General features: G+C 39.7%; 1 protein-coding gene across 3 annotated transcripts in view; it reads left to right on the forward strand.

Moving 5' to 3' along the window:
* The window catches only part of LOC122811523 (transient receptor potential cation channel subfamily M member 4-like), a 1,266,622-nt gene that overhangs the window by 1,169,881 nt on the left and 72,273 nt on the right, over nucleotides 1–24,468 (forward strand). For all 3 annotated transcript variants that reach the window (XM_044083407.1, XM_044083409.1, XM_044083408.1), the window contains one exon: nucleotides 13,489–13,670. In XM_044083407.1, coding sequence (XP_043939342.1) covers nucleotides 13,489–13,670 — 182 coding nt within the window. The remainder of the gene's footprint in view (nucleotides 1–13,488; nucleotides 13,671–24,468) is intronic.

Genomic DNA, 24,468 nt, shown 5'->3' on the forward strand with positions numbered 1-24,468 from the left:
GAAATGTTACACATTAGAGGGGGGTGGTCTGCCCAAAAACCCTGTGTTTCTGGAGGCATTTGACACAGGGCCATCTACCTCTTGGGTGTCCCCTCCCGCTGACCCCCCTGGTAGACCACATAACTACCAGGGCATGGAAGAATCCGGACACTGTCGAGCCAATACCCAAGAGACTGGACAGGACCCTTAGCCCTCCCACGGACAGGACAGTTTGGAGCAAGGGTGCCCCAGTGGATGCCATGGTGGTGGCGGCTGCCACTAAAAAGGAATTAGCACAGGAGAGTCCCACGGTGCATCCTCCAGACAAGGAGTCTTGGATGATGGACCATTTGGGAAAGTGGATGTTCTCTTCAGTGACCTTCTCTGTACAGTCACTGAATTATATGGCACATGTGATTCGGCTCCAGCGGGACCTGATTAAGGAGTACGCTGGGTCACCTCCAGAGTCCATGTCAGCTGAGGACAAGCGGACCTTCTCGGCTTGAATAGCCACTCTCAAGTCAATCACCAACACATCTATGCGGCTTCTCTCCCATGTTACGGAGGGAGCGGCTAGAGCTAGTGGAACGGGTGTCATCTTACGTAGACAGGCCTGGCTCCGTCTCTGCGATTTTGCAGAACCCCTCAAGGCATCCTTCGCGAACGCTCCTTTTGATGATTCTATGCTCTTCGACAAAACCATCTGCGATATGCTCCTCCAGAGCGAGAAAGACAGGAATACGTTGTCTGGCATCAGGATCCACTTCTCGGCTTCTCTGCTTCTCGGCGGTCCTACTCCAGGAACCAAAGAGGACAGCAGAAGATGTGGTTCCAGAAAGCTCAGCAATCCCGTTTTGCTCTGGATCCCTCGTCCTTCAGAGGCAGAGGAGGAGGACAGGGTGGATGCCGGCCCAGGGGCAGAGGGGGTCCAAAGAATTTTGGGTCAAGAGAACCTTTTTTGGATCGACCTGCACAGCAGCCCTGAGGGGTTGCCCGACTGCTCCTCTCTTGAGGCAGTTGGGGTGTGCTTCTCAGAATACCTAATGAAATGGGAGTCCATTACGACAGATCGCTGGGTGCTCCGAATCATATCCAGAGGCTATTCAATTCCTTTACTATCACACCCTCCCCAATCAACAAAACTCCCCGATGTTCCACCCAATCAGAGGGAGGCAGCAGCATCAGAAATTCGAGGGCTGCTAAGAAAAAGAGCTATCCAGCACCTCCCCCCCCCCCGAACAATCCAGATCAGGCTTTTACTCCAGGTTCTTTTTGGTGCTAAAAAAGAGGGGGGACTTATGACCCATTCTCGCCCTGTCAACACTGAACCTGTCAGTCGCCAAAGAAAAATTCCAGATGGTCACTATTCAACCCATTCTACCACTTTTGCAGGAGAACACTGGATGTGCTCGATAGACCTCAAGGATGCATACTACCACATTCTGATGGACAGATGACCCAGAAGGTTCCTCCACTTTCAGCTGGGAGCCAGCCATTATCAGTTCAGGGTCCTACTCTTTGGTCTCACCACAGCCCCCAGGGTGTTCACCAAGGTCATGGCAGTTGTAGGGGCCCACCTGAGGCTTCAGGGAATACAGGTCTTTCTGTACCTGGATGACTGGCTCCTAACCGCCCCCACCAGACATCAACTCTGCTCAGGCAGGGACTACTTCTTACACCTAGCCCATCACCTAGGGATCACAATAAACCACCAGAAATCCTCCCTTCAACCTACTCAAATTCTGGAATTCACAGGGGCCAGGATAGACACTACTCAATCCAGAGTCTTTCTAACAGCGGACAGACTTTGCAGTCTAAGCCTTAACATTCTAGACCTCTTACAATAGTCAGCTCCCCCAGCGGAACTAGTCCTGAGGGCCCTGGGATCCATGGCAGCGGCCATCAATCTGTCGCCCTTCGCTCGCCTGAAGACGAGAATCCTTCAATGGACATTACAAGTTCAATGGTCCATTCTTTTTCACCCCCTGTCTACTCCTATTCCCCTCAGCAAGATTTGCAGAGAGTCGCTTCTTTGGTGGCTCTGCTCCAAAGATCTTTGAGAAGGCCGCCCCTTTGTTATACACCCTCCCCAAGTCACGGTGACCACAGACGCATCTCTCCTCAGGTGGGGGGGGCATTGCATGGGCAGATCCGTCCAAGGCACATGGACTTTCACAGAGACCTCACTGCATATCAGTGTCCTGGAGATGAGGGCGGTGCTTCTAGCATTGCAGGCTCTCCATCCCCTTCTCCCTCCAGGAACTATTGTACTTCAAAAAGACAACATGTCGGTAGTCTGGTACATAAACAAACAGGGGGGAACCAGATCCTATCCACTTTGCAGGGAGGCAATGAGAGTATGGGAATGGGCAATATCCACCAACCGCTTTCTCATAGCAACGCACATCCCGGGTCGGTCAAACATCTTGGCGGACAGGTTGAGTCGAACGATCCTCTCACATTATGAGTGGTCTCTGAATCCAGCAGTAGTGAAACAAATCTTCCTCCAATGGGGTCAACCTTGCTGCGATCTCTTTGCCTTGCCTTCGAACACAAAGTGCAGCGAGTTCTTTGCTCTGATTCCCCCACCAGGGGAAGCCCCCAGAGATGCTCTAGTTCATGCTTGGCCATCTGGTCTTCTGTATGCTTATCCTCCTCTTCCATTGATGACAAAATTCTTGCAGAAAGCTCGTCGGTTGGGGAGCAGAGTTATCCTCATAGCCCCATTCTGGCCTCTTCAAACCTGGTTCCCTTACCTGCGGTCTCATCTAGTACATCCTCCCTGGATCTTAGATCCCAATCCGGATCTGATCTCTCATCCTTTAGGATTGAAGACCCCCCAACCTGGACTACATCAAGCTCTCAGCTTGGTTGATCCAGTTCCCTTAATGGTTAGGACTCCCAGTATATCTTCCTCGGTTAAGGCCATCCTGGTGGCCGCCCATAAACCATCTACCAGGAAAATCTACAAGAGTAAATGGAAATGTTTCTCTGTCTGGGCGGAGCACAGGAACTTGGACCCCTTCACGGCTCCTATCCCAGCAGTTCTAGACTTTCTTTCTCATACTTTCGATCAAGGAGCTAGTGCTTCTACTATTAAAGTTCAGTTGGCAGCTATTTCCCACTACCACGTTGGAAACAGTTCAGGGCCCCTAGCGTCCTCCAAGATATGCAAAACATTCATGAAAGGAACCTTTTTGTTAAGACCCCCTATTAAAGATGCAGTGCCTCCATGGGATCTTACCCTAGTTCTTCAAGCTCTGACTGGGCCTCCTTTTGAACCCGCGGCTTCAGTCGACTTAAAATATGTATCTTGGAAGACGGCCTTCCTGATTGCCATTACTTCTGCTAGAAGGATATCAGAGCTTCATGCTCTTTGCAGTAAGCCTCCATACATCATCTTTCATAAAGACCCTCTTTTCTGCCCAAATTGGCTTCAGAAGCCAACATCAACCAGTCCATCGATCTACCTGTCTTCTTTCCAAATTTCCAAAACAAAGGAGAATACAGACTTCATTGTCTGGATGTTCACAGACAGTTACGTTTTTACTTAAATAGAACAGCAGATCTTCGAAAATCTGATCAACTTTTTGTTTCCTTTGCAAAATCCTGTCTGAGGAAGCCAGTCACTAAAGTAGCCTTAGCTAGATGGATTTCCCAGCGCATTCTCCTAGCATACAAAAGTTCTGGTCGTCCTGAGCCCCTGAGAGTGCGAGCCCATTCTACCTGATCTATGGCTACTTCTGCTGCTTTCTGGTCAAGGGTTTCTTTGGATGACATTTGCTCAGCAGCTACTTGGGCTTCCTCTCATACCTTTATTACACACTATAAATTGGATTTAATATCCAGAGGGCGTGCATCGTTTGGCTCCGCAGTGTTCCAGAATATCCTTCCATAAGGACCTCCCAAGTTGCTGGTAGCTGGGGACTCTGTCCCACAGGTTGCTGAGCAAATGAAGTTAACTACTTCAGATAAAGAAGTTATGTACTCACCATAACATTCCATCTGAGTAGGTAACTTAATTTGTCTGCAACCGACCCTCCCTCCATCACCCGGACCCTTAGTTCGTTATCAAAGGATCAGGATATGTCCTTGTTCAGTTGACATCACTGGAATGTATTGTAATCCTTTCCTAGGTTATAGAATTTCCTATTGCCTTTTTTTCTGGCAAACTCGATCTGAGGGTTAGAGGGAGATGGCAGGGCATTATGGGAAGGGAGCGGAGCTTGGAGCTCGGATCTTTTAGCTTGGAAAGCTGCCAGCTCTGATCTGAATCGGATCCGATACCCACAGGTTGCAGACAAATGAAGTTACCTACTCAGATGGAACGTTATGGTGAGTACATAACTTCTTTCTCTGTTACTTTAGTCTTCTCTGTTTGGTAGCAAGTTTTAAAATTATTTTATTTATACAATAGTATGAAATGCCCTTTTAGCATAAATTTGTTCACATGCATAAAGATGCATCTGAACACATAGGTTGTTTTGCATCTTTAAACATTACCTTTGAGTTAGTGAAACTCCATGAAGCATTGCAGATTGCAGTTTCATAATGGCGCTTTCGTACTGGATTTGCCTTTATGGACTGACAACATTTTGGACTTTAATTTTCAGTTTTCAGTAAGTGTGTTGGTGACATTTTATCAAACTGTATTATTAAACTGCAGCAGTATCCATTACAGTGGAATAAAAATAAACATGCTGGATGTCAAACATCTTTAAAGCTTGTGATTTATCTGGTTGTTATGCTCAGTTCCATAATATATGAGACTTTTCAGGACTTCAGAAATTTTTTGTGGTATAATTTTTCCTGCTCTAGAACTGCTAATTAAACTCAGTTCCGTACATAGTCAAATTTTTCATGATGGCATATCATTTTACATGACATACTGAGTTGTATTTGATGATGTTCCTGAACTTGACTTGTTCGTTGTTTACTTCAAAATTTGTTTTTTTTTTTTTTTTTTTTTGCTCCCTCCTCCCTGTTCATCATTCCAGTGGCCCAGTACCTGATTGCACTGGGTCTGTCAGCTGTTAACACCCACTTCTGGACTTGATCCAGTGTATTATTGGGGTTGGTCTCGGAACAAGACATTCTGAACTGTCCTTTATCATTTACTACTGTTGCTGATGCGGCTGTTTGTATAGTTAATGTTTAGTATTTCTCCTCATGCTGAATATTCTGAGTTTCATTTCTTTGAACCTGTTTTTCAAGTAAGACATGAGATGCCTAATTCAGCCTGATGGCGTTACAGAAGCTTTGAAAAGCACAATGTGTGGCTCTAATGAACAAGTTGTTTCCAGCTGCAAGTCAGTTGCTGCATTGCTTCTAGCTTACATTCTCCTGGGCTAATTTGTAAGTTTGAATGACAAATCCAAAGCATGATACTGGACTGGAAAGAAGACTGTCATAAACAAAATGTAATTAAAAATGTTTATTAGGACATACAGATTCATAAAAACAAAAGTTAACCACTTTCATCTGTATATAACATTGACTTCTTCAAAATTAAAACTTAAAATCCTGCAACAGTTTTAAATTAAACGTGTTACAAGTTGTGTGACCCAAAACTACCAAATAAAATTGTTATATTCATTGACAAATTAAAAAAAAAACACCTCAAGAATCATAAACCAATAGAATAATGTTGTATTCATGGATGAATTGAAACATATATCAGATCGAAAGCCAGTGGAAAAAAAATACCAAATTATTTTGTAGAAATCAAACATTTTACATACAAGATCAAAACCTGCACTTTATAAAAAAAAGTCAATTCCGAAACTCTTTAACTGAAAACATGATTTTATAATCCAAAAAAAAAAGTGGCATTACATTTAATCTGTCATGATGCTTCTCGGTGCTCAACTGTTTCTTCCCTCTGTCTTGCATCAACCAATTAAAAAACAAATCTTGAAACCGGAACCAATAGAACAGTCGGTCCTTTTGATAGAAAATTGAGAAACAGGTACATGATCTAACACCAATAGAAAATTACCTGCTTCTTACTATAGGAGTCCTACAGTTGACATATGGATGAAAACCTCACTACATAAAAAAATATTTCAAAACTCTCTGGAATAAAGATATAGTCATTTAGGCAAAAAAATAAATAATAAACTTGATTTGGCACAATACTTCTTACTGCTCAACTGAGTCTTCCCTCAGCTCCCAATAGCCAATTAAAAAGCAGATCCTAAAATGGGGACCAATAGAGCAGTAGTCCTTTCATTAACAAATTGAATCGCAAATACAAAATTTAACACCAATAGAAAAATGCCTGTTTCTTACTATTAGAATCAAGCAATTAACATAAAAAGTAAAACCTATACTACGTAAGAAATAAGTTTCAAAACACTTGCAATGGAAACATGATCATTTAAACCAAGGAAAACAGTGGAATTAAGCTTGATCTGCTACATTTTCACACTCCTCACTTAAGTCTTCCCATAGTCTGCTCCTTGTTTTTTTATTTCTCTATCAAGCCCAAACAAATTCATGATCGTGGTTTTCCAATGTGTTTTAAGAAAGGGAATGTTTTCTTATTATTATTATTCTTTATATCCCGTATATGTTCATATATCCCGTCTTTAAGTCTCCTTTTAGTTTTTCCCACATAGAACTAGCTATACTTTTGACATGCAGCTAGGTGTATAACCCCAGCTGAATTACAAATACAATGGAACAACGTTCTAACCTTGAATTTGTTCACCATAATAAACTTTCTCTAGGATAAATTTGCACATTGTACAAAAAACACATTTGAAGGTACCATGCATTTTATTACTGATTACATAGTCAATACCCTCTGCTATTTACAAGTTTTTCAGTGACTTTCCTTTTCTAAAAACAGTGCTTGACCCATCACTCAGGCTATCAGAACAAGAAAATATCTTCCAATTGTTTTGCGAGAATTGACTGTAAGCTGTCATAATCATTTGGTAAAGTTTGTAATAAAGGAATAATTATGTTCCCATTGGTTGTTTTTTCCTATTCCCAAAAAGGTCATTTTTGTTGCCATCAGTAGAATGTATCAGGGGTATAATAACCCCTTCCTTCTCTTAACTGTAACTTCCCTTTGTATATCTTCGACCAACCTTCTGGGGTAACCTTATGAAAAAAAAACATATTGGTCAGTTTTAAGCAGCCTGTCTCAAAATCAAAATACTCTGAAACCTTTCTGGCTAACCTTATGTACTAGCCCCTGACTAGCCCCCCCCCTTTTTTTTTGATGCACTGGATGACAGCTAGTATAATGTAATAGACTGTTAGAGTATGTGGGCTTCCTGAAAATATTGCTGACCAATCTTTTATTAGAATAAACCTTACATACTAACACATCTAGGGAGTTAATCATCATCTGTACTGATGGAATATGTGAACCTTAAAAAAGGGGTAGTAGAGTTCTAATAACTAATGAATTCTTCAATTTCATCCACTGGCTTGGTCCAAATTACAAAAATATCATCCAAAAATTGGATGTACAATTTCTAAGGAGCAACATGATGTGTATTAACATATTTCATTGGAGAAACACGATGTTTGTAAAAATGGGGGCCCACGGGGCCCCATAGCTACCCTCTTCCTTTGATGGAAGTATTGGCCATGAAGATAAACTAAAGTTGTTTTTTTATAGAAGTCTCCATTAGGATGTCAAGAGTGTTGATCTCATTATTGTTGAGATTGGTTGAGTCATCCAAAAAGTCATGAAACTAATCTAAGCAAGTAGAGTGGGGGATTACACTGAACAAGTTTACCACTTCTATGATTAAAAAAACAGTCCTCAGAAAACCCAACATCTTTTGATTTTAATAAAAAGTCCCAAGAGTCACAACACAAATGTGTAAAATGATCTAGACATTTTTTAAACGTAAATCAATGTACTTCGCCAATGGATGTATTTTTGATTTATTGACATTCATAATTCATCTCATAGGTGGATCAGTTGAGCTTTTTTGAATCTTCAGGATTCTGAAGATTGAAGGCACTGTAGGATATTTTACAAACAAAAACAGATTGTGACTAATCTGGCCCTGATCGACCATATCTTGTAATAATAAATCTATTTTTCTATAAGTCAAATTTAGAAAATTTGAAGAGGTTTCTTCATAAAAGTCATTGTCAAAAAGGTCTACATTCATTTTATTCAAATAGTCTGTTTTAGACATTACAACCCCTCCCCCTTATCGGGTTTCATAACCCTTGCACGTTTATCATTACAAAGCTGTACAAAAGTTGATATTCAGCTTCTGATAGATTGTGTGCTCCCCCTTAATCTTTATATTGTACTAGAGTTCTAAAATTGAAGTTGCAACGTTTTTCAAGTAAGATTAAGGGTAGTGGGAGGGTGGGTTATAAATACTCTTCCTACACAACACACAGGTTTCGTGTTCATCACTACTATTGTTAAATACCAACTTAAATTTTAATTTTCTAAGATACAATTTCAAATCCGTCATGATCTTTTCAATCCTTTGTTAATGGAAGGATCGAAAGTCAGACCTTTACTTAGTAAGTTAGCAGTATCCCTTCCATACAACCTAGAAGTAAAGTTGTAAATGGAGAAGTCACCTGAAGATTTGGAAACAATTTAAAGTTTACAGTCATCGGAGGTAGTCAAGGAAGTATCAGTCAGAAACATAGACCAACTTATTTCTTCCTCCAATTGCGCCTCCCCCCCTCTGGTTGTTCCACCCATGTTATTAATTTGGTTCTGTCCAGCACAGGCTGTATATCTCCCTCTGCTAGTTTCCTCTATTTTTCAGCCTCTCTGATTTCCTCAGTGGAGCTTGTTCTAAAGGGGGGAGATACTTCTTTTGGAAAACTCGCTGGTTCTAAAGGACTGTTGTATTCATCCCAGTTGTCTGATATAAGGTCCCCCATGACAAATAGTTTTGGGTACGTTCGACCTTCCTGATATTCCATTTTATTTTTGTCTAGTTTCTTTTCCTTCTGTTTTTTGACCTCATAAATGACTTTTGATACTGCCCAGCATGGTACTCAAAATGTAAATCACTGATAATAGCTTGATCCAGTCTATTAGCTTTGCTGATCAACCTGTCTCTGGTTCTTTGGTTGTGTTTTATCAGTAGTTCTAAAAGTTCACAGCCATGATAGTCAAAAAGTTCCAACAGATCCATGTGGAGTAGGAAATTGGGAACTAGCCCAATTGGAAACTTCCAACTATATAGGCCTTTTGGAAATCTTAAACACTCAGCAAATTATGTGTGTTCCACCTGACGTTTAAGTCACTTAAGAAGAGTATTTTTTTAATTTTTCAGGTAATTGCTTTACAGTGCCTACTTCATTATGTCCATTATTGTGGAGGTCAACTGCTTTATTAAGCCAGAGCATCATACTATTCACTCCACCATTCCCCATAGTGTGTCAATATATATGATTCCCAGACCACCCCATAAGGGACCCAGAAGCCTCACCTGCATGGTCAGGTTGACCAAGTGGAATAAAACAGGATGGTTGGGTTGTAATAATGTGTAAAACAGACTATTTAAATGAAATGGACATGCACATATTTGACGATGACTTTTATGAAGAAACCTCTTCAAATTTTGTAAATTCCACTTATTAAAAATAGATTTCTTAGTACAAGATATGGTTGATCAGGGCTAGAATACCCACAATTTGTTTTTGTTTTTATGTGTAAAATATCCTGTGCTGCCTTTAATCTACAGAATCCGTGGATTCATAAAAGCTCAACCGATCCACCTATGAGGCCACTTATTTATTGATTGATTGCATTTGTTAACCGGGAGCACTTTGGTTCACTGCTTTACCTCTCAATTGTCCAGATTTTTGCCCCCCCCCCCGTTCCTCGTAAAATTTGCGCTTTTCTAGCAAATCATTTAGGATTGAAGTTGACAAATAATGACAGACATTTGCGTTTCAGCCTTCATACCATTTGGAAATGCATGCCAATACAAAACCTGTTATTTTATCAACTTTCTAAGCTTATAAGTATAATATTTACAAATTGTCCTATCTTTGGACCTTTGTACCCCCATTATTTTTGGTTTGTCCAGTATGCTTGTGCTAAGAGGCATGTTATTCCTTAGGTTTTGCACTGCTGATAGTAAGCAGTTAGCTCTGATAGCACTGTATTACCTATTTAGTACCTTATTATTGAGTATTATTGTACTGAGCATTTCATTTAACTTGTACGTAAGTCTGACATGTACAGTGTAATAATGAACCAGAGCTTAAGAGAGATGACTTTTAATGTATGGGCAGTAGTGCCTCTCCTTTTTTGAAATGCTATGTACGTGGTTCAAGATTCTTTATGTATAAAGGTATTGCTGAATTTAATGTGCAATGATTTCTTCTACATAGGGAGAGTAGATCTGTATCTGTTACTTGCAGGAGAGTAAGATATTTAGTCTGAAGTACAGATACTAGACAAGTTTGTTTCAATTTATCATGAAAGACACCTTGGGTTACAGGCAGGGCGCATATGTGAGCCATGGGGTTGGGAGAGAGAAATGAAGTCAGCTGCATCTTGTGATACTACTCCTACTATGATTAGTAATAGTAGTAGTACTAGTAGTGGTGGTGCTGTTTTTATACTTGTTAACAAGGTTAGAGCACTAATCTATATGGGTCTTTTTCAGATTCATCCCTGGAGTACAGTGTGATCAAGTAACTTACACAGAATCACACAGTATGCAAATGTAGTCTGAGGGACTCACGCCTTGAACTACCAGAAGCAGTTAATAGCATTAATCCTTTGCACTAACTTCCTAGACAATGACAGATTACATGAAGGTCATTGTAGTTTAGTTTTATTTTTATGCTTGGAAAACGTTGACAAAATGCTCCAGGATATGTAGCTAAGGTAAAGCACACTAGCTTACGAGTATCTAAGATGGAGTAGCTTGGAGAAAACAGGTTACTGTATGGCTGAAAAGAATGTTGCCTTCTAGTCCACAATGATAGTACTTTTCAGCTAGGGTCATGGCAAGATTTGAGCAGTCACTTAGCAGAGGCAGTTATTACCATTTACCATCACAGAATAAGTTTTAATTTGTTTTCAGAATTCTGTGGGCTGACCTACATACTTAGGCTCCTACTGAAATTTTGGCACTCAAAACACTGAGTGCCAACAAGCTAAAAAAAAAAAACAGGATAAAATTCAGGACCACATATATCATTCTTTTCCTTTAAATTTCTTTTTTGCAGGAGGGCAACCCCCCCCCCCCCCACACACACACACACACACACACACCACCTACATCTCCTGAACTTATATAAACGAATTCCAAAATCACCATACCTCAAAGAAAAGAAAATATTCGAGAAATGGCCATCTCAGACTAAAGTCTGTTTTTTCAGCCATTCAGTCTGCATGTTTCAGGACTCAGCTCTAGCAGGTCCTGACATTTGAGATGACTACCACATAATGTAAGCTGTTTACTTTTTATGTACTTTTGCATTGTAGCAAAGCCTTTTTTTATTAAGGTTATCCAGAGTAGCAAATAGGTTGTAGTCTAAAGCAGTACTATTTTTTTTTTTACAGCAGGCCTAAATAGTTTCTCACATTTGCACTCCCTTTAACCCCCAACCATCCCCAAAGTTACATTCAAGCTTAATCCCTCCAACTGAGACTAGGGAGAATGTACTGGCTGCATGCACCAAAGCCAAGAACACAGCCTGAATGAACCCCAATACCATCCCAAGGTGCCTCCTGAATAGTCTCAAACAGGCTTTACGCTACATAAATGGTGGACTAATGCAGTTATTCTCTTTCATAAGGGAGGTCCTTCAACATATCCTGGAAGCTACAGACCCCTTAGTCTGACTTGTCTTATTTGCAAAGCCATGGAAAGAATTATCATGTAATTTATCAGCAAGGATGTAGGAGACCTCCACACAGTACAGCCATCCCAATTTGGCTTTGTCAAAGGAAGGGCATGCTTACTGAATCTGGTGGACAACTTTGAAAAGGTCACTAAGACAATGGATGAAGGGAAAATGGTGCCTACTGCCTACCTAGATCTGGCAAACACATTTGACACAATACCCCACTCAGTCAATGTCAACAAACTTATGAAACTAGGTAAAAACCCCTTTTATAACACACGGGATATCTAGCTGGATCACTGGTAGGACCTAGGATGTTAGAAGTAAGGCTAGCTCCACAAAGAGTTCAGTCACCAACCAGTGGAGTCCCTCCAAGGTCTGTGCTGGGCCCACTTCTCTTTGGCATCATCTTCTCAAACATCAAAGCCATTGTCAAAGTCCTCTGGCTAACCAAGTTCGCAAATTATTGCAAACTGAGAGTAATCAGTGAATCCCTCTTAAGACAAGAACACTGTTCAGGAATGTCTAATACAGACCAACGCTTGGTGCCAAAGCCCTGGCTTAAAACTGAATGCAAAGAAATGCATTAGTACCTGTTGGAAAGTCTGCCTCCCCAGGTAATCACGTCATCAATAAAACATCCTTACAAGTTGATTCACTAGTCAGTGATCTGGAAACCCATGTAGATAGCATGTGTCCAGGGTAGTAATAAAGTCTGTCTCTGTTGCTCAACTTGTTAGCAAGGGTATAGCATTTAGGTCCAGAGAGGTCATCATACCGCTGTACTCAGCCCTCATCAGATGCATCATGGAGTACAAGTCCCCTTCAGTATGTACCTGAGCAGACACAAAGGTTCCTTACAAAAAGAATACATTGTTCTACACTGATCACCTCAAAGCCCTGTCTCTTTACTCAGTGTCATACAGGCTTCTGAGAGGTGATCTTTGCCTGGCATATAAGGCATTCCTGGGCCCTGTTTTGGTGGATCTTTTGCCATATCTGTAAAACAAACAGCATCAGAACTATTAGATTAAAATACCTACATTTTGCTTGTGAAATGAATAGGACATGTTGGAGAGACATACGTTTCACATAGAATTCCAATTCTCTGGAATGGGCTATCCTATTTAAGAGTAAATTGGATCAATGGGTGGGTAGTCAGATTTGGACTGGCTCCTGTGTCTCTGAGGACAAAGTCAGTGATTAAATCACCCCCTATATAAATCAGATTTGTGGGTCACATTTGGGTTGCATGTCTAGGCGTATAAGGGCCTTAGTGGTCGTTAGCCTAGTGTACACCTATGAACCTTTGAAGGCAATATGAGGAGTAATTAAATGCATAATTATTTTGTTTGCATTTTGATGACTGCGGCTACACCAAAAAACAATCAAGTCTAATTTATAGCATAGACATGGGTAAACAGATAAGTTAATTGACTTTCTTATATTCTTACAGAGCATAGAAGGATGTCTTCAGCTTTGTAGTCTTGTTGTTTTATAATTCATCTGTAATTCTTTGAATAAGATTTTTGTTTTATTTTCTGACATTCTGATTTTATTTAAATATACATGTTATCATTCTTAATATTAAATAATTTTATGAACATTTCAAATCAGTCATAGAAATGAAAATGCATTTCTGTAAATGCCGATTACCCAAAGTATTAGATGCTTATGAGTCCCTTTTATCTACAGCTATACCTTCTCTAAGGTCCAGGGAAACAGTGACATTTACTGGAAGTTTCAGCGCTACAACCTGATAGTGGAGTACCACAGCCGCCCAGCTCTGGCGCCTCCCTTCATCATCCTCAGTCACATCCATGTATTTATTAAGCGGAATATTCGGAAAAAGGCATCTCTGAAAAGCAAACACTTCAGTAAGTAGTTTTGTTCTGAAGTCTATAAACTGTGCTTAAATTTCTAGTTTACTGAGGCTTCATGCCCGAATGCCTAAAACATCACATGTACAATTTCCCATAAAAATGTTTGGGGCTGGTCCTGCTTAGTAGGACTTGACAAACTATACTCTTCATAATGTTGATGGTTCTGCTGTGTATAAATACAACATATTGTCAGTAGAAGAAATATAATATTGTTATGGTACTTTATTGATAAATTTAGGTCTAATATAGGTGTTGAGAGCAGCAGATTTCCTGTGTAGCACTATTCTTAATGTCCTTAGTAAGTGAATTAATCATACTGAAAAAACGAGACAAAAGTTTCCAAAAAGAGGATACTGATATTACAATATGTCTTTTATGATTTATATTAACACCATTACTCTACAAATATATGGCATTCTGAGAAGAACAAAATTATAAAAAGGTACAAGTCATTGCTATGTTTTCACCACACTGAGACAGGATTTCTTAATAGTGTGAGCTACATTGTTGCTAGTACAATCTACATGTAAAGGTACCCGTAATATGCACTGCAAGGATGCATGTCCTCAGGAAGTTAGACAAACACAGCTCACCACACACTTTGACTACTATTTTCTTTCTCAGGGCTATCCATAGTTATAGGTAGTGCTGTTATTCCTTCTAATACTGTTGTTCAAACATGAGACAGTTTTTCCCAAATCTACATGACCTAGCATACAGAATGGTGTCATGTCTCTAAAACAATACTGTGAAGGCTGCCAGCCTAGCTAGATAGAATTTAGTAACTAATTCTATGTCATTTGTAAATAGTAATATAATTCACAGGTTTGTTTTACAAACTGTAAAGAGAACTATGTGTTATGATTAAACTATATGTTGTACTTAGCTTCAAAAATGTAACCACAGTGCACCCTGCTGGAAGAAAGCTGATAAGTGAAGCATTTTGTGACTGCTTGATCTCAAGCTCGGAGACAGGATGTCTGGACTAAGAAATTATTTCTACTGTCTTAGAACAAAAGTTAATTACTGGGTTTTATATGTAAAGTGTTCTTTATTACTGTGGTTTCCTGGCAGGTGCAAGATCACACACAAATGTTAAATTTTGAGTTCTGTGAGCCTGGGAAACTTCAGCAGAGGTGTCAAAATGATGTAATGTGAAATGACTCTGCAGTATTCGACGTTATCAATTTAAGACTTTCTCAGAGAGAAAGATCTGAGCATTTTTGGATTTTATCTAAAGCTGACAACTCACCAGGCACTTGCTTTTCTCTGTAAGTAAGATCTTAGAATTTAGTATTTCTCTTAAGAGCTACATAGAAATATAGCCAGATTAGCCTAGCTGCAGAGGACAGGAAGAAATGGAAACAGAAGATCTGCTGTGGCGACCCCTAACGGGAACAGCCGAAAGAAGATGATGATGATGAGCCTAGCTGTTTTCTATAGTTATGTCAGACTATCCTACAATATTGTTTTAAAAGTTTCCTCTGATCTCTGAACTCTTGGTTATCACTGTGTTGAAGTAATAAGTATTGTCTTGTGTTTTGATTATTTATTATTACATATTTTTAAACCTTTCAACCATGTCTATTTTGTGTGGAGATAATTTAAACTCTTAGAGAGTACTTGCATGTATTTGGTGATACTGTCCAAGCCACTCCAATAGTCTTGCTGCTCTGTCACAGTTACTATTTGGATAACAGTAATATTACACAGTGAAAATGGTCACCTTTTGGGAAGGGCCTTATTAGTAGCTGATAAGAGTAGTTTGAAACAGTGATAGCTACCTTATGGCCTGGCAGGAGGGGGGCATAGCTGGAGAACCTGTGCCAGCCTTCACCACAAGTGTCTGTGGGTTTGTATATAAACCAAATCTCAAAGTGTGTGTGTGTGTCAGCTACTTGAGCAGGGACACGAAGCACTGGTTGAACAGAGAGGGTACTGGAGGTTTTGGCTTGACTACCCGGCTGAGATCTGAACCCTATAGCTGTGCCAATGGGGAGTCTTATTGGGGATCTGGAGAGAAAGGGAGAAACCAGCCCCAGACTGACTGTGATCTCTGTGTGCTCTTAAGGGAAATTGTACTTTACTGTGTGTGTACTTGTTATCCCCCCCAATGTGCATTATCCTCACTGGTGCTAGTGGTGAGGATCGAGGCTCCTTGATTACTGGGCCCAGTGCAAGGGCATCACAAATACTCTGTTTGAAGGAGACTTAGGCAAATTAAGTAAAGGTGCATGAATGCCTATGAATTGCTTCATTTTGCTGACATGCTTTTATGACTCTGTGCTAGTTATCTGTGCCCATCATGGTATTTCATAGCTACTTGTTACACTCCTGCTAGTTAATTATCACATTGTCAGCATGACTGACAGGCTGCCCTTTGTTCCTTGTTAAAATGACACCATGTATCAGAGGAGAACCATCAGAAGACATGTGCATGATGTGAAAAGGAGAGCACATTTACGCTGTATCTCTTCATGGCAATTTTCAGGCAAAATCTACTGGGCATTCCAAAATTCTGATTGATGGTATGACTTGGCTAAGAGGTTCTCCTCAGTCACAAGCATCCCTAGGGTAGAGGAAAAGTACAGGCATTATGATAACCTACAGTGCAGGAACACTGAAGATATATGTGCTTAAGAAGTGGATGTTAGGCAACATTACCCTGAATGATAAAAGAAGTAGAGAGCATTGTACTTTTTCTTTGTTCAATGTGCAGGTCTGTCCTTGCTATTATCAGGTTAGGAAATGTCTTTATGCTACTGTCTGGATTTTCATCATCATGGCAATCACAGCACATAATATGCCAGCTACATTAGGTGTTGTCTTCTGCAGGAAACTGTTATGGAGAGACAAAGAAGGCTTGTAGAGTTACATGATTAGTCAAATTCTCTATTGCTGATGTGTGTTTTAATTGAGTCGAATGCTGACAGAGTTCACATATGGCAAACTTCCCATTGTGTCTCCTCACTGCAGTTCTAGATGGCAGATTTGCTCAGCAGGCTCCTCCTGTGTTTTCCACCCTGTTGTAGCTGTTGCTTGGGAGTGTGTCATCAATGGGGGGGGGTCCTGACCCTTCATCAGCATATAGTCTGAGCCCATTACCTTTGTAGCCCAGCCATTATAAGCTGCAGTAAAAATAGTATAAACATGTATGTGACCTAGATGGACAGCCTCATGGAAGTGACAGAAGATCACTCACCCATTCCACCCTACCACTGAGCCATCAGGGAAGGTGTGGTCTATTATAGTGGCCACCCTAATCAATGACATGGTGATGGATCCCATTAATGTCTCTCTGGGCTGTGGTAGAAGGCACACTGTTACTTGTATCCAAATATATCCTCAGCCATGTGTGCCCTCTTCTTGTTATATGTGTGCATTGTCCAACCCCCTCATCACATTTTGTCTATCCTCTGTTTGTCCCTATCCATCCCATGTATCCCCACTATATTGTGTGCACATTAACCTTAGTTTGTTTGTACTGTTCTGTGTTTCTGTCTGACAGGCAAACTCTCCTTCTAACTTTCTTACACTGCTTTGATTTTTACCTTCCCCCTCTTCCCTTCTCTCTCTCTATAAGGAAGGTTCCTATCCTCACAAAAAGTTTCCCTGGTTTCAAATATCTCATTTACTCTTATTTATTGTCCTTAAGTATGACCACCTGCTTACTAGCTTCACCTTCTTCCCAACAGAAGCATTTCCTCTCCTTGTCAACATCTAACAGGTATCCACCATAATACTGCAGCTGCCAATACCTATGGCTGTATATGTTTTTGTGGCATGCTCTGCCATCTTGCAAGGCACATGCAAGCATGTGCAGCCTAGCTACAACATACAGTGCTTTATGTTTGGAATGCATCAATCCATGTTTTCAGGTTTTTAGTTCTCACAAGATTGTGCAGTGTGCTATTGATGTTAAACCACTCTTTGGTGTACTACAAATGCACACTAGTTTTGCAAAGCCAGAATAAAACCTTTTTTAATATTTATTTTATCTATCTGTGAATCAGGTAAGCTCACTGGATATATGGTGACTTGAAGCACTGCCTAGTTTTATTACTTGCTCAGAGTCGCACAGTAGGTAAATAAAGATGAAATGAGTCGAAGCCTGAAAACTTTATTACATGAAGATCTCATTAACAGCTCAAAGTCTTAATTCTCTGATCTAAATTTAACTTGATCATGACAGTATAGTCAGTCATTTTCATCCAAAAACATCCCCTGTAACCAACAATTGTAGCTGCAGGGTTAACATGTTTAGTTGTGGAAAAAGTTCTAATGGCCAAAGTAAAGTATATTAAGGTTGTTTCATCCAAGCACAGAGTAACCAGAGTAACATAACTTTACATAACTGCACATTAACCCTGCAAAGCCAGATTAATGACTGTTTATAATGAACAGATGACAACATGAAGCATTATTTGCATCCACAGATAACAGCACAACTACCATCCACCAGTTTTAGCAACTTTATCTAAATAAACTTCATTCCGATATCTGATTTTGGTAAAAAAAAAATAGTGGCCACCGTAATGTATTTCATGTTCGCTTCATACAGACACACCCACTAGCAATAGTAACTTTTCCAACCTGTTTACTAGAAAATGTGCTATAAAGCAGGATTAAAAGTTGTGTAAAATGGGTGGATGACAAAGTAAGCTGCTTTCATCCATTGACAGCCTGCCACACCCACCCAGCATTGCTAATGGATTATATCTCATTGTGATAAAATAATGCTCACAATAATATAATTTAAGCTTGTTTCATAAACACACATAGCCAGTGTAGCTTTTGAAGTATTTCAAGCTAATTTCATACAAATGCACACTATTCCTGCAAACCCAGACTACAAACAATTGAGTGAATGGCAAGAGAGTAAGTACTTCCATCCCCAGGCAGCCCTTTCATCCCCATCAAGCAGTTATACCCAATATACAACTCAGATGTCTGATTGCAATAAAAATGTGGGCAACAATAAATGTATTTCAACTTTGTTTCATGCAAATAGTAGCCACAGTAAAGCATAAACCTGGGAAAAAAATAATGGGGAACACATGACCAAAATCAGGAGCAACTTCTTCTTTTGGCTTTTCTCGGTTAGGGGTCGCCACAGCAGAACTCCGATCCGCTAATGATTGGCAGTAGATTTTTATGGTGCCAAGGTGCCAGCTCGACACACAACCTTCAACGAAGGCACTCCCATTCACGCATGTCTTTCGATCGCCACTTGACCACAGGGAGGACATGCAGACTCTACACAGAAGACACTCCAGACCAAAATCAGGAACAGTCATTAAAAATAGCTTTAATTGACTTAAAACATTAAATAGAATAATGTGTTTGTATCAACAAACATTTCCTAAACAATACAAAGTACAAAACTCAAATGCCTGGCATTACTGATTGACTTTTATCCTCATTGACTTATCAGAATACTTCCCATCCAGCAATGACCTCAGATTCTGCAAAATGGACAGTCATTCAGGCAAGTCTGCTAGCTCACATGCCATCCATGAGTTAAGTTTTATATAGTGCACCATGTTTTGAAGGTGTGAAGCAATTCTGTTATGTTTTTATTGCTTCATTATGACTGATGTGGTCCAGCAAACCTATATTTGCTTCATTATCTAGATGATGTGAAGCAATACAAGGCCTGCTGCACATGTCAGCGGTACATATGAATTGGCAGGGTTAGTTGCAGTTCATTCTTCTTCAGATGCTGGGGGCAACCAAGGCACACTAGCTGCATCTGGGGTCATGAACTATTTCAGCTTATAATGTGTATAGCCTTGTGGTTTTGCATCAAAATCATCACACCCTGCCATGTCCTCTGCTTAATGCATGATACTACAAAGTGTGATGCTGCATTCTGTGCTGATTAAATGGGAAGATTCTGAGTTAGAAGATTTAGAGCCAGTGAAGTGTTATTTTACTGCAATGCTTCACAGTAAAGCATCTCAAAGAATGCCATAGAAGTCTTCCCATAGAACATCACTTTGAAAACCTGTGTAACATCTTAGGAGTTATCTCACTGAATACCACATGGAATACCATATAGAACTCCACAGAAGACGTACTTTACAGCATGCAAGTGGACACCCCGTGAAATCCATTAGGGAAAATTACATAGAATGCCCCATGGTACACCTTGTGGCAAACACTATAAAATACCCTGTGGATATCTCATTGTGCCTGCATTGAGGTGTTGTCTTTACATAGCCACCTGTAAGTCTCCTGAATCCTTCATCAGTGCTTAGTCCTTTCCATTGTTTGATGGTTTTCTTGTCACCACTGCAAATAATTGTTGGCCCATGTGCCACCTTTCTGCTTGTGGTGCTTTGTGATTCTGTCATACAACATTTGCAAACAGCTCTTGCACTACCTAATCTCCACTGGCTTAGGCATAGTAATTGTAATACAGTATGCTTTAAATTATTCTGTGAGTCTGTGCTACTTATGTGCTTTAATGACGTATATGTATGCATAGCTGGCCTTAGGCATAGGCCAACTAGGCAGCCACATAGGGCACTGCTGTAGCAGGGGTGCTTTTCCAGTATTTATTTGTTTATTTTTTTGTAGTAAAGATATTTTTCATTAAAATATGGTGAATAAATACAGGAAAAATCTGAAAATTAAGACAAACTGTGAGAAAAAGGAAGAAAAAAGTCATCTGGATGGTATAGATAGACCAGGATAGGGACACTGGGTGGTGGTGAGGGGTACTGTGGAGCCTTTTTGCCTAGTGCACCAGTTGACCAAAGGCTGGCCCTGTATGTGTGCATGTTACAAGTGGTCCTCAATAACTGCATTTATACTCAGCAGTCCTAAAATGATTTCCTGGTGATATAGCTCACCTGCAAGCCACTGTGGACATTTCACTGGAGTGCCACCTAGTGACATATGTCTGTTTTTCTCTCTGAGTTACAAGAAGTTGCACCAAAGGAATTAGTCAGCTACAATTCCTGACATTTTTTATGCTGCATTATTTTGTACTTGTTAATTTCACATGACTAGTTTCTATCTGTGATGTTTTTGAATCACAAAGCCTTTGTTTAGGCATCTATTTGTATACATAATAGCGCTGAAATGTAGAGTATACCGCTCAAAACCTTCTTTCAAAAGCTGTATTTCTGACTCATTACCTACAACAGGTCCATGCAACTCTATATTGAATACAAAAAAACCTCCAACAGAAAAGACAGTTTTCTGAAAACTTGATTAATTAATGGACTATGGCCAGCTGGGCTTCCTTAAATAGTTTTAATCTTACTGTTTCCCTCAGAATTTGGCTTGATTAGTGTTGTCTTTCCTTTTATTTCATGCTTCACCTACATCTCTCATAAAAATGTACTTGTACACATAGATGCGCGCGCGCACACACACACACACACACACACACACACACACACACACACACACACACACACACACTTGCATGCTATTTCTTTTTTCCTGCTATGGCAGCTTGTGACTTCAAATCAAAGGGGGGCTGCAGAAGACAGCTGAATGGGTGGGGCCAATGAGAAGGGGTGGGGCTATGCTAAAAACAAAAAAAAACTGGGACAATTAAATACACTGCCCTGGGTGCCAAACTATCATTTTGAGAGTCCAATCAAGACAAAATGAAGTGTAGATGAAAAAAAATATTTCAAGTCATTGGCTACATGACAGCGTACATAATATCTCGACAGAAACAAAAAGGTTGTGAGGCATGAAAAAATAAATTACTTTTTTAAATACATTACTGGAATGCTAGTCAAAATCAAGTATAAAAAAAAACAAGTAGCACTCAACTCAAACCACTTCTTGCACTGCAGTTCTAATTATAATTTATATCCAGCTTTATAAAAGTACCAAGTAACATGCTGAAAGTAGTAATCTCTGTGATACCCCCACTTGTAAAAATGTTTCTTATCCAAAAAAACACCTGCTGCTTAACAACAACTATCTACTTGTTTCATGGGGAAAACATGATCAAAGAAACTGAACAGCAAACAAGAAACAAGCTCAAGATAAGTTGCTTAAAGGATTACTGCACAGGTTATGGACCACACATGATAGATTGGCATTTGTTTAGTTTATGTGTAAAGCCTGCAAAGATGACTGCAAGTCTCCAACAAATGTAATGAGGTTCTGAAAATACTGTAATCCTGTCCTTTATTACAAATACTATCATATGCATTTCAATACCCAAGGCTTATACGCTATCTAGTTATGTAAATATTCTCTGCATGGCAACAACAAAAAGGCTTTCAGTGTTGGTAATTCTTTAACAGTATTCTTATTAAAGCTTACTTGCATCTTACAATCTCAGACAAGCTTACCTGATGGTCATTAAAGCATTGCTAGTTAAACACAGACAAACAGGTACTGCAGCAACATGCATTTTCTGAACAAGAAGCATAAATCAACAGTATTAAAATATGACAGAAAACCAGAACATTCTGCAAAATCAAGAACAGATTAAAAGCCACTGTAGTGCTTGTGCCTAGCTTGGATGGGTGGATACTCTGCGTACTTACACTGCATAACTGCTCCTTGCCTTGCTTGGACACATCCAGAGTCACTACATGGGGAGTGTAGTACAAGTATGTCACAATTTGAAATGTCTCTGACTGACTGTGATGGGCCTGGCACATTTGTCATACCTCTCAACCTCAGAGCAAGAAATCTGGGCAAAACCATAAATGGAAGTGGGACAAAGGCTCAAAAATAAGGACAATTTTAAATATTGTTCTTATAAACTTAGAAAGATAATAGAATACTAGGTCTTGCATTAGTATGAATTTTCTGAAGGGTATGAAATCTGAAACTCAAATGTCTGTCATTATTCTCTAACTTCAATCTTTAATGATTTTCCACTAACTTGCCAGAAAAACACAATTTTATGAAAAACAGACCAAAAATGTGATGCAAAAATATAAAATAGCCACACAATGCAGCTGGGAACCTGTCAACGAAGGGACACAATTTTAATATTAGTACTGTTACCTTGAGCAGGTGACAAAATAAAAGACTCTATGTGCATTTCTGAAATTAAAAGTAATCTATAACTCCTCCTCTTCTGGCTTTTTCCAGTTAGCAGTTGCCACAGTGGATCACCTATCCGCTCATGACTGGCAGTGGAGTTTTACTGTGTTGAGTTGCCAGCCCGGTGCCCAACCTTCCACAGAAGGCACACACATGCACGCACTCACACCTAGGGCCAATTTAAAGTGTCCAATCCACCTACAGCATGTCTTTGGGGTGTGGGAGGAAAGCGAAGCACCCGAAGGAAACCCATGCAACCACAGGGAGGACATGTAGACTCCACAAAGAAGGCACCCCAGCCGAGAATTAAACTGGAGAACCTCTTGCTCTGAGGTGGCAACACTAACTGATGCACCACTTTAGCCGATCATTACATTTGCTTATTAATTGTAAGCCCTCCATGATTTCTTCCAAATTTGCCATTTTGCAGAGGGATTATTAGGGGGGGGGATCAACACTTTGAGACAAAATCAGGGACAGTTGAGAGATTTGGATATAACTAATTCTATAAAGCAATTTATTTGCATGTAGTTCTCAACCTCTTAATGCAGGAAATCTGGACAAGGCCAAATATATTGGGGAACATACAAACAGTACTAAAAATTGCTCTTGTATACACTTAGTTGACAGAATAACAGATCTTGCTTTAGCATGCATTTTTCTGAAGGGTATGAAGTCTGAAACTCAATGGCTGTCATTATTTAGTGACTTCATTCCTAAATGATTTGCCAGAAAACCACACATTTTATGAGGAACAAACCAAAAATAATAAGAAAAATCTATTCATTCTGCAAAAATCTGGATAGTTGAGAGTTATAGTTCAGCTGGGGCTGTCTTTGAGTTTGGTTGAATGAGGCCACCCCTGTAGCCATTTCAATGTCCCATTATTTGGCTATTTCACCCCATTTGCCATAAACACTATAATGTGCATACTGCTTTACTTCTATGATGATTTGGATTTCATTTAAAAGTTTTATTTTGCATTTTACAGCACAAACACTAATAGACATCTGCTAAATAAAGCAATGCAGTCTCACAATGAAAACAGACTTAGCATTAAAACTTCTCTGCCCTTGAAACTCACATTCATTGAAACAGCATTGAAACCCACATTCAAAGAAAAAGCATCTGGCCAGTGGAAGATAAACATTAACTTTGGGTTGTTTTCAAATCATAGGCCCCTTGCACAGGAAACATACATGTGTTCTTTGATGCATCTTCCTGATTGTATTAAATTATATTCCTTGTATAATAAAGTACAGTTGTTAGAGGGTGTTTTAAATTTATTGTTTTGAATATTTTTCTGGTAAGCAATGAAACAAAATGCATGCACCAATAATGACAAAACTGCCCAATTCAGAACATTGCCATCATAAATGTCTACTCAAACTTCTACAATCCACCAGTATCAGTAAATATGCACAATCTCTGCAGAAGTAAGTCATCTAAACAATTCCACATTAAAGAGCTAAGTAACTAATGAAGAGGTTGCTACTAGCAAACAATTTTATATTGCACTGTTTCATCTACAAATAAGGTGTGTTTTGCCCTTGAGGAATAAATTACCTATTTTACATAAAAAAATGATAAACTGGTAATATTGCAATAGGGAATGGATGGCAAACTGATAACAGGTCCATAGTTATTAGGTATCTCCACCAAAGAGGACATTCTCAGGACTGCAGCATCTACCCCCTTTAAAAGTACAACACAGTACAGTATCAGCAATGTATCTACATACTCTGGGAGTAGAACCCAC

Source organism: Protopterus annectens, chromosome 9.part0 (genome assembly GCF_019279795.1).
Source record: "Protopterus annectens isolate FY-2018-M chromosome 9.part0, PAN1.0, whole genome shotgun sequence".
In the NCBI taxonomy this organism is placed as follows: Eukaryota; Metazoa; Chordata; order Ceratodontiformes; family Protopteridae; genus Protopterus; species Protopterus annectens.